Raw genomic sequence first — 11,121 nt, forward strand, 5'->3', positions numbered from 1 at the left:
GAGGGAAATGGGAGGCTGGGAGGAGGCGGAAACTTTTTTTTTCTTTTTCTCAATTAAAAAAAAGAAATTAAAAAAAATAATGCCTCTGATTTGAGGCTTGCTTACAGTGTTAGAGGGTGAGTTCATGACCTTCATGGCAGGGATCATGGCAACAGCAGACAGGCACGGTTTGGGAGCAGTAGCTGAGAGCCTACAATTGGGGGGGTTCTTGCCCTGAGGGTCACTACCTTTATTACATTTCTCCATATCTTTTATCACAGACTAAGGCTTCAATATTAATATTCTAGTGTTCCTTTTTTACTCAAACTGTACATTTTGTATTTTTTTTTGCCCTGCTTGCTTTTCTTCATTGTAGATCAGCATAGTAGTGATCACTCATAGCCACATGACACAGGCAATACTTGGCAATACCTGAAATCTTCACTCCCAGCAAAGCTAGTCTGAAACTCTTCAGTTTTCCTTTCAGCAGGCAGATTCTTACTTAGCATAAGGACAAAAGGCAACTACATTCTTTGCGAAAATATTCCAAGAATTGTTGTTAGCCTCGTTGTTAATACCGTTTACCTCTGAAACCAGAGGATATGGGCAAAATATGAAACAGTATGGTTAGACATGTCACAGTAATAGCCCACACACTGGTACTGACTCCTGTCTTAGTTCCCTTTCTATTGCCGTGATAAAACACTATGACCAAGGCAACATTGAAATAAAGACTTTAATTTGGTGGTTTATGACTCCAAAGGGTGAGTCCATAGCCATAGTGCCAGGAAGTATGACAACAGGCAGACAGCTATAGCACAGGAGGAGTAGGTGAGAACATACTACTCATCCACAAGCACTAGGCAAGAGAGGGAGAGGGGGAAAGAGAGAGAGCGAAAGAGAGAGAGAATGGTATGGAGTGGTGTGGGTTTCTGAAACCTTCAAGCCCTTCCCCATTGACACACTTCCTCTAACAAGGTCACATGTCCAATCCTTCTCAACGAGTTCTACTAGCTGGAGACCAAGTATTAAAACAGATGGGTCTATGGGAGCTATGCTCAATCAAACCACTACATTGCAGTTTGACTTCAGATAACACATTTGCTATTTGTGGAAAATTAAGGAAATATTTGTTTTGACATGTAATATATTGATACAATTTACAAGATATTAGAATCATTATATATAATGAAACAAATTAAATATATATGTACTTTGTCCAGGTCTTCACAAATTCTTCTCCTTTCTGACAGCTAATCTGGGTTACGGGGGCTGACAGAAGAAAAATTAAATATGAGCCTAAAGGCCTGATAGGTGGGGATATTGGGTTATGGCGGCCAATAAAAAAAGATTAAGAAGAGATGGGGAGAATTTGGTTTATTAAAGGGGAATACCATAAGATCTGCTTGAGCCAGTGGGATGTGAGGTGCTTAATAGAGAGGGTACCTAGTGAATATTCAAAATGACACAGCTAAATGTCACATTGGAGGTACAAATAAGAGGGTTGGTATCTAAAGTTTACTGGCAATGGTAAAGGCATGGGTGTGATTGCTGTGGGGTAGAGAGGCCAGAACTGGAGAAATATCCACTTCAAGGGAAGAGAAAGAAGAACTCACTGTCACAGCAAATGTCTTCTCAGAGACGGTTGTTAAAACAGTAACAAGTAAATAGAACGAATTGAGTGACCATGTCAAGTAAACATAAAGCTAAAGACAATAAATATGGGGATGAACTTTGACAGTTAAGAAAGTGACAGTGATATTTAAAACAGCAGTTTCAATATGCTTGTTGGACCAAGATCCAGATTCAGGAAGCTAATGGATATACTTCTCAAAGGGAAGTGGAGGAAGTTAAGTATGGGGATGCCTTTCTGAAAAGGATATTGGTCAAAGGCAAAAGAAAAGGTATCACTAGAAGAGAAAGCTGAATCTTGGAAACCCTGGAAGAATTGTAGATAGAATGAATCAGTAAGGGGAGTGAAGAGTGATGCAACAGAGTAAAAAGACAAATGTGGTGAGATTCTGAAGGAGAAAAGAGAGGATACAATTCAGATGCACATCGAGGCTCAACTTTAGGAAAACAAAGGAATGAATTACTCTTTGATGAGCTGGAAAGAACAGAAAGCAAAGGGCAGTTTTTTGAAGTGTAAAGAAACATGGTGAGATGACATTAACTACATTAATTTGATTTCTTCTAGAAGGAAAGGGCTAAGGGAACATGAGGACAGGGTTGTGGAAAAATTAAAGGCTTTCAAACCACAGTTATGGTACTTGATTAATCCAAGTGTGATCATAAAGCTTGGAAGCAAAATGTGTAAAACTGAGTAACTTGAACTTGTAATGAACAAATTTTTATTTTCATTTTAAGAAATGTTTCTCTATTATAGCCTTGTGGCCTGGGAACAGTGTGATAGATGTTGGGAATTACATACTTTGTTAAATGTGAGAGCTACTGCTGGAGGTTTTGAAAGTAACAATTAAAGTTATTACATCAACCATTTTGTAAACACCTGCTAATTTTTAGGGTGGATTTGGCACCAAATCAAATGTAGAGACTAAAGAAAAGAAGATACCAAAGCATTAAAACTGTTGAGCTCCTCGGCTGTTAAGAACTCCACAATGCCCAATTTAAGGTTTTTAGCTGATTTGTTTTTCCAGAGTAATTATTCATATAAATGTTTTATTTTTACAGTCTTATAGATTTGGATAATTCATAATCTAAATTTGGGTGCATTTTTATTGTCATTTCAACAGGAAAATCAAAATATACTCTAAAGAGCATCAGTAGTTTATAAATCTTAGCTTTTTTCTTCATGAAAAACACTAATAAAGATTTAAAATAAGCTACATTTCATAGAGAAGATAATCTCATATTTGTTTTCCTCTTTAAGAAAATTTTAAATCAACAAGGTAAGAGTTACTGCGCTTCTCATTCAGTCATCGGTTTATCTACTATCAAAAATGCAGAGTCAATACTTTCTTTAGCTTCAAAACAGTCTATTTTGTATAATTTGAATTATTGTCCTAGAAATTTTATAACAAAATTTTCAAAAACATTTTTAATATATTAAAATATGAAAATGTATATTAAAAGCCAATGTACAAAAAAGTTAAGATTGATAGTACCTTAAAATATATTGTTTCACTTGATCTAGAATACCCCGTATATTTTATCCTTGCGGTAAGCACGCTGAACTTCAGAGAAAGTTAATGCCTTTCTTACCTAGGTATCCACTGCATACAGATGATGAAGAAAGAGCTGTTAACTCAGTGTTTCATGACACTATACTTTTCCTTTCCAGTAAACCTGCTTCCACTGATTTTTAAAGTCAGAGTCAATGGATTCACAGCAGCTAAAATCTAATCTGTTTTGCGATTCTCATCCATTGATACCTCTGGAGCATTTTTGTGTTCAGTTTTTTTTTTTTTTTTTTGATCTTCCATTATTTTTTGAGCAATTGTGTGATTATAAGCATCACTTCTAATTTGTTCATTGAGAAATCTGGATCTGGGGACTTGAGCTGCAGAATTTCTTTCCTTCTTAACAATCAGTCTTTTAGCCCAGTTAGTCTAAGACCTAAGAGTAATTGCTGTGTTTTCCAAACAACAATCTCTGCTGTATATTAGCAATTTCATCTACTATAAGTACATTCAAAACAAATGAACACAGTTTTGTTTTTTGATGAATCAATGAATAAAACAACCTCACGACTCAAATTAAACTCAAAACAAGGGAGAAACTGGATGTGGTGGCACTCACCTTTAGTTCCCTTGTACTTGGAGGCAGAGGTAAGGAGAAATTTGAGTTTTAGGCCAGCAAGATCTGCATAGGGAGTACCATGGCAGCCAGGGCTGTAGAGAGATCCTTTCTCAAAAGTAAAGAGAAGAAAACAGAATGCGACACACATTCCATTTCTTTTGGACTCCTCGTCTGATTTTTTTATTGGTCTTTTGATCTAAGACATATCACAGGCCTTTATTTCATTGACTAACATCTTCTAAGCACTTGGCTAATACTATAGCAATTTAGTTGATTATACAGGTACAGTGACTCTTAAAGCTTCTGCTCTCAGTTCTCAAAACATATGTTGTACTGAGAATCGTAGCCTTGATTATCATCAGAAATAGGAACTGTACACTTCAATGACATGTGAATTGTGTCCTAAGAAAATACTTTAATGCAGTTCTACCTACTTTATGGTTTAGTCAAATTGATCTATATTAATTCTAAATTTCTCTAGTAATTCCTTTGTGTAGGAAGAAACCTGCCTATGACCCTAGTTTAAATGATATCGATCTCATGCTAGACTAACTTAGAAGAAACTTTTATTGTGTCCTGCCTTAGAGCCAATAGATTCACAGAACCTCAGACCCAATCTGCTTTGTACTTTTTACTCATTTCTCATCCAGAGAAACAAATGTTATTCTTCTTACATCCTTCAAATCTCCCACAGAGAACTAGAAAAAATAAGGAAATCAAAATGTTCTCATTGATAATGGACTGTTTTTAAGATGATTTTTTTCTCCTGGAAGAGATTTATTGATGAATCATTCCATTAATTTCCTAAAATCTGCTACTTCAGAGCCTATAGATACTAGGTATTTGTTGGAGTTCCTATCAAAACTACACTTTTCAAATCAAAACATGTTATTTAATCTCTTATTAGGAACCATTGTCTCCTTTCCTAAGAGGCGGCCACTTCTTCCCAGGAAACAATGTAATTTATGAAAAAACAATAAGAAAAGTGGAGAAGCTAAATACAGATCAGGTAAGTAATAATTGTTTTAGAACTTGTTCTACAAGTATAAGTTTTTGAATTGTGAATATTATAATAGAACTGAAATAATACTCAATTATCAAATACCAGGCAGTATCACTGTGAGTTATCCTGTGTCATCATGTCTACAATTCTTCATGCTACCCTTAATATTTTTATATTTATTTTACTGTGAAGCACATTTTACTGAAAGGGAACCTGAAGTCACATAAAAAGCTAATCTTAGAAACTGAGCTTAATATGTATTATGTGTTTTCTTTTAAACTAGATTTCAAAAAAGAATTTTAAAGGCTACAATATTATATTCATTATTTTGGTATCTTCATACTTAAATGAACAGTATATAATAATAGATAAGTAAAATTTCTGAAAGATACAGAAAACTGAAAGTTTAAGTAAATATTTTAGTTGGGCACTTTGAAAAAAATTGTATTGTCTCAAATTTTATAAAGCAGAAATCAAAAATTACTGTGTAGGATAAGACCACCATCCTCCTGGAACTCTTAGGGAAGGAACGCTTTTTGTTAGTTTAGCTTGTGGCAGCTGCAGGCATTCTTTTGATTGCATAATAGCACCCCTACCCCCCTGTTATCACATGGTGCCCTACATGTGCATCTCCACATTAGTGTCCCATTGTGCCTGGCTGGCTGTCAAATTTCCCATTTTTTATGAAGACATTGGTCATATTGAATTAAACCCCACCCTAGTAATTGCGTATTGCTGGGACTTAGAACATCACCATAAATTTGGAGTATGGGTAACAACTCAGTATATAATAGGCAATTAAATATTATAAAATCAGTTTGGATAACAAAATCACTTTTTCATTTATAAATAAAACACACTGAAAATGTGTTGGATTTTGTTTTTAAACTTCTTGGCATAAGAACACACTCTATTTTTATAAACACTTATTGGCAGTTCTTAGTAGACTTGTAAGAAATAACATGCTATTCCTTATTTTATGTCCAGTAAAAATGAAATGACATAAAATTTCAGAATGATAATCATCAAAATGTCTACTTTTTGATTTACTTGTTAAACTGAATAGTGCCTAACAAAGCATTCCAGGAAGAAGAGCCCAAAATTATGATATTGAGTAAAAAAATTCACTGAATGTTTCTGATCTTCCAAATGATATTTTTCTAAACCTATCAACGTACATTTATATTTATTCAACTTGTCCGTCAAAAATGATGCTTCACACGTTTTAAGAAGTAAGAAATGTTTGGGGTACATCATTTAGTGTTGCTTTCAGGTTATCGTTTTAATGAGAATGAATTGTTTTTCTGTTGTATATCCTCTATAGAATTCTATACATTGTCATTCTGCTCATGCAGGTGAAACAATTAAGATATTTTAAGAACACTGCTTTTGCCTACTGTTGATATCAATGTTTAACTGTTCTTACCTTTGATCACTAATAATTTCAATGATTTGCAAGTTGTAGAACTGCTATGTATGCTGTCCAAATTAAAATTACCTGTGCAAGTATAAGTTTTGTTCTGTTGTTTCCTCAGTGATAGGGACTATACCATGACATGCTGAACAAAGCTTAGGTCCAAACAAAACTATTTACTGGCACTTGTAACTGAATCAAATACAACCAATTACTGAAATTAGACCTGTCCAATAAAAAGGAGGCTTTTGTAGTAAAAAGTTGGTAAAGTAGTACCACTTACAAGATCCTTTCAAAATATTTGTATTTTATGTTATTCTTTTTCCCCCTCTATCTAAAGAAATCACCTTTGACAGTTAACAATAATTTGATATTTTGTGCTTTAAAGTTTAGATTATGATATACTTCAAAATATGATGTCTATATGAATATTTTTCTTTAAAGCGATAACTTTGATAGTTGACTCTAAGAACTGGTGCTGTAAAGCACGTGAGCCTATGAAACTCTGGCTTCTATCTTAACACCAGGACTGATAACAATAAACATATTTTTAAGGTGACATTTTATAGCATAAAAGAACAGATAATATATTTATCTGTCAAATTTTTAAGCAAAGCTTATTAAAGCATATGGTTAGTTTTCTAAACTGTAAACATCTCAGTGGTATCGTACTTATAAAATGAGTCATATTTAAGTCTAGAGAAAGGAAAGCCAAGAACTGACTTTATGACTTTTAGTAATTGTTTTTATTGAGCTGTATATTTTTCTCCATTCTCCTCCCTTCCTCCCTATTTTATAACTACCAAGGCAGTTTCCATTCATAATATATGTCTCCTCATATATTTTTCTTCACTTTAAGTTAATTTATGCAGCTAAAAAGCAATTCATGGAGTTAAAAGTTTCAGAGTATAAAAAGAATATTAAAAACAATGCAAATAATGGTACTTGACTTCTCTATCTGGGTCTTCATGTTCCTAGTTTTTATTTTTTTTTAGAGAACCTCTATTAAAAGCACCAATTGGTGGTTTTCATTGTTGAAAAATAAAAAGCCTCTTCTCCATTTTAATAAGCATGAGATCATTGCCTCCCCAACATGGATAAAAGCATGATTCCTGACACTGAAAATCACTCTATTGTATTATTATTTCCTAATTTAAAATTCTTTTGCATGTCCAACATCATAGATGTATTATGTAATTAGAAGTTACAGTGCCTGTTGAATTATCAAAGAAAGATTAATTATTATTCATAATAGTTTTAGGATTAAGTAAAACTGGGATATTAATTTAATTAGACATGTAATTCTATGGCATATCTAGGTAAGTAGTTTGGTGGTCATAGCTACTGATTAAATAAAAGCAAAATTCAATAAAATTTCTCAGTGTACAAATTAAATAATATATCACTAATTAAAATTACAAGTTCTACATCTTTAATTATTTTATGAAACATACATTGTGGTTTTCAAATTTGTTTCAAAATTTTTCTTGGTTCATAGTAGTTCTGATTCTAGGTGGTTATTTTTTGCCATGTATATGTGTTTTAGGAATTTTGTCCTCAAATTCAATGCCATCATCATGTCATCCAGCAACCCCAGATCATCCACTCTCCGCATTGTCAACAGTCCCATTCTAGCCATCAAATCCAATGCATAACAGAAAATGACTCAAATATTGGGCATGAACTCTGCCATGGTGGCTCAAGCCAGATACATGAGCAGGTAAGAACAATCAACTGAATGCGTAGCAAAGGTCTTGAACATTTCTTACACAAGAATTCTAACATTCATAGTAAATTTCTATCCGAACACTGAGGAAATGTGCCAGTGGTATTTGTGTTTTTCTTAACTTTCTTCTTATTTACTATGTGTCTTTCACATAATGCATCTTGATTCTATTCATTTCCCCATCCCTTTGCACCTACCCTTCACCCCTGCAAACTCCGCCTCCCAATAAAACAAAGTTTAAGAGAAAAAAAAGAAAAGACAAGAAATCTCATCATGAAAGCTGCAGTGTGACACAGTGAGTCATGCAGTAAAGCACTTTGTCCCTATATCTTTACTTGCAAATGTTCATTGCAGAGTCATTGGTCTGGTTCGAGGCCTCTGGTTTCTACTACACTATCAATGTCAAGACCTCACTGGGACTCTTCTAGGATATCCTGTTGTTGCCCTGTGTTGTTGAGATCCTGAAGCTTTGAGTCTGCGGATCAGGTCCCTTCACATGCTCCAGCAGATCATAGATGTAGTGGATGTTGGGGTGGGCCAAGTCCTTAACCCTGGTTCTGGGCCTAGGCAGCTGCAGGTTTGGCCAACTATGAGTTCTCCTCTGTCCTCACCACCAGGGTGAACTCTCCACCCCTGGTATTTGTGTTTTTACAACATTTTAAGAACTATCCATACTCCTCTCAAAAGACAAAATAATTCAGGTTTATTAATTAAATGTATGAATTTATGACTTGATTCATAAATATTTAATTATAACTAATAGCTGGTCCTTAGAAATGAGCCCAACTGTTGTTCAGGATTACACATTTTCATGAGATAGAATATTCAAATGAACAACAAGTTGCAAATGCTATCATCTGAGATGATTGTTAATGATGTCATTCACAAGCTGGTAATTAGTTGCTGTATATGTTCTTTGAGAATACATTATTCTAATTAAAGTCAAAATATACTTATATTTTACTGCATATTATAACAAAATAGGAATCAAAATTTAGTTGCTAAGGAGAAGCCTCCCTGGATACAATCCTGAGTGACTAATTTATGTTGTGAAGACATTGGAGTCTTGTAAATATCTGCTGCACAAGTGATAATAGGAAAAAAAGATTTTTTTCGATCTGGTAAAAACTAATGATAATGACTGCAGTAACAAAGAGTCAGACATCATTTGTACTTGTTCCAATTTCAAATTGACCTCTCTCATAGACAACTCTAAAGAGAAGATAAAATAATAAGAAAGAAAATTACTTAAAAAGAAAGTTAGCTTCCAATTCAAGAATCAGAACAAAAGAATTGTTTTATATTACATATACATGAGATTATTCCTGATGCTTTGAAATACACACTTTGGCCAGGTTGTTAAAAAATAACTAGAAATAATTTAAAATTCATATTTTTCTAATATAAAAATGTCTAAAATTATCTTTCCTTTGTCTGCATGGAAACATTAGTCTCTAAAGTAGTGTGTGAAATGTCTTAAGTTACATGGATTTGTGATGACAAAAATAGCCAAGTTATTAGATTAAATCATTTGAAATTGCTATTTTATATTTCATAATTGATGAAATAGAAATGCCTCTGCATAGTTCAATTTAATCTTTAATTTCGCTTCGCCTTGGTTTCCTCTAATAAAGGAAAATGGAAGCACCTAAAATTTAATGCAAAACAAAATGTTGGCATCTTCCTTAAAAGTAACAAACAACACATTTCAGGAGAAAAGAAAGAAGAAATTACTTTCAACTGGGAGATCAAGGGTGTTTTCAGGAGGTGGGAATTGACTTTGAAATATGAGCAGTATTTCCACATTTGGTACCATGGTGTTACATGGAGACAATGGCCAAGAAAGAAAATAATCCTATGGATAATGTTACAGGTTTGGAGAAGTATATTTTGTGTTTCCAAATTAAGTTAGTCATGGGCTGAGGAGACAGCTCCATTAGATTATAAAGCATTGACCATGCAAGCATGAGCACCTGAGTTCAGATTCCCAGAACTGTGAACCCCCGGCAACAGTGTGCACATCTGTAATCCTGGTGGCAGGTAGGAGAATCCCTTAAAGCAGGTGGGTCATGTAGACTGGTATATGTAGTGGCAAGCACGTAAATGATCCTTTCTCGAACACAGAGGGATACATGACCTTACATTTAGGTTGTGCATTGATGTCTAAATGCATGCATGCGGTGGCACATATGGGCCACATTCACACATATGAACACACATATGTATTACAAACATGCAGACACACACACAGTAAAGAGAGAGAACAAACAGGAACAAGACTAGTCAGTTGTTTGATCTGAATAGAATGGAAGGTGCACAACAAGGATTACTAGGTTGAAGTATTAGCATGTTTCATATAGGCTAGGTCATGAAGTCATAAAAGTTGAGACAAAAACAAGTGTAGATTATATATTGGATAGTTAGTAAAAAATATTAAACAGAAAAGTACCAATAAAAATACTACTTTAGGCCAGGAGTTGGTGGTGCATACTTTTAAACACAGCACTTGGAAAGCAAAGGAAGGTTGATCTCTATGAGTTCGAGGCCAGCCTGGTCTACAAGATCTAGTTCCAGGACAGGCTCCAAAACCACAGAGAACCTGTCTCAGAAAAGAAAAAAAACTAGTGCATTAGAAGATTAACTATGGCAGATTTGTGCCAAGTAGACTATCACATTTTTTTTCATTTTCTTCTCATAATGATCATATTAGGGAAGTGTTGTTATTGTCTTTTTGTTAAAACTAAACTTTGAAGAGATTGTCACTTTTCTTAAACAAAAAAAAAAAAAATACAGCACTAAATCCTTCCCAAATCAAGAAAAAAAAACCAGCACTCAATACAGAAAAAAAAAAAAAAACCACCAAACTGTAAAAAAAACAAAGGCACACAAAAATTGTGGAGTTCACTATATGTTGGAGTTTGACCTATTTTTAAAATTTGTGTTTGAGATTGTAATTTGGATGTAGCATGGGAAAGAAAAAAGACACGAGCTTTCAATTCAGTTGTTTGAGTTGATAAAACATGATGCTACATGACCTTCAGCAGTAAACTTGAACAGGCTTCAATTTCCTCCTTTGGAACAGGGGATCATACTTTCATGTACACTGTATCCTACAAGACGAAGGTTGAAATAAAATCTGTAAAGCACCCTGCTTACTGTCAACTCTCTAGCAGGTTCTCAAATCAATGTTCAATCACTGAACTTTCTTTTATATATATATATATATATATATATATAAAC

At 34.1% G+C, this 11,121-nt stretch overlaps 1 protein-coding gene across 2 annotated transcripts in view; it reads left to right on the forward strand.

The window, feature by feature from the left end:
* The window catches only part of Pof1b (POF1B actin binding protein), an 89,372-nt gene that overhangs the window by 31,726 nt on the left and 46,525 nt on the right, over positions 1 to 11,121 (forward strand). For both annotated transcript variants that reach the window (XM_050130223.1, XM_050130222.1), the window contains exons 5-6: positions 4,646 to 4,747; positions 7,702 to 7,875. In XM_050130223.1, coding sequence (XP_049986180.1) covers positions 4,646 to 4,747; positions 7,702 to 7,875 — 276 coding nt within the window. The remainder of the gene's footprint in view (positions 1 to 4,645; positions 4,748 to 7,701; positions 7,876 to 11,121) is intronic.

The sequence above is a fragment of the Alexandromys fortis genome, unplaced genomic scaffold, assembly GCF_014885135.2.
Source record: "Alexandromys fortis isolate MF-2015 unplaced genomic scaffold, M_Fortis_MF-2015_v1.1 scaffold_230, whole genome shotgun sequence".
NCBI classification, from domain to species: Eukaryota; Metazoa; Chordata; class Mammalia; order Rodentia; family Cricetidae; genus Alexandromys; species Alexandromys fortis.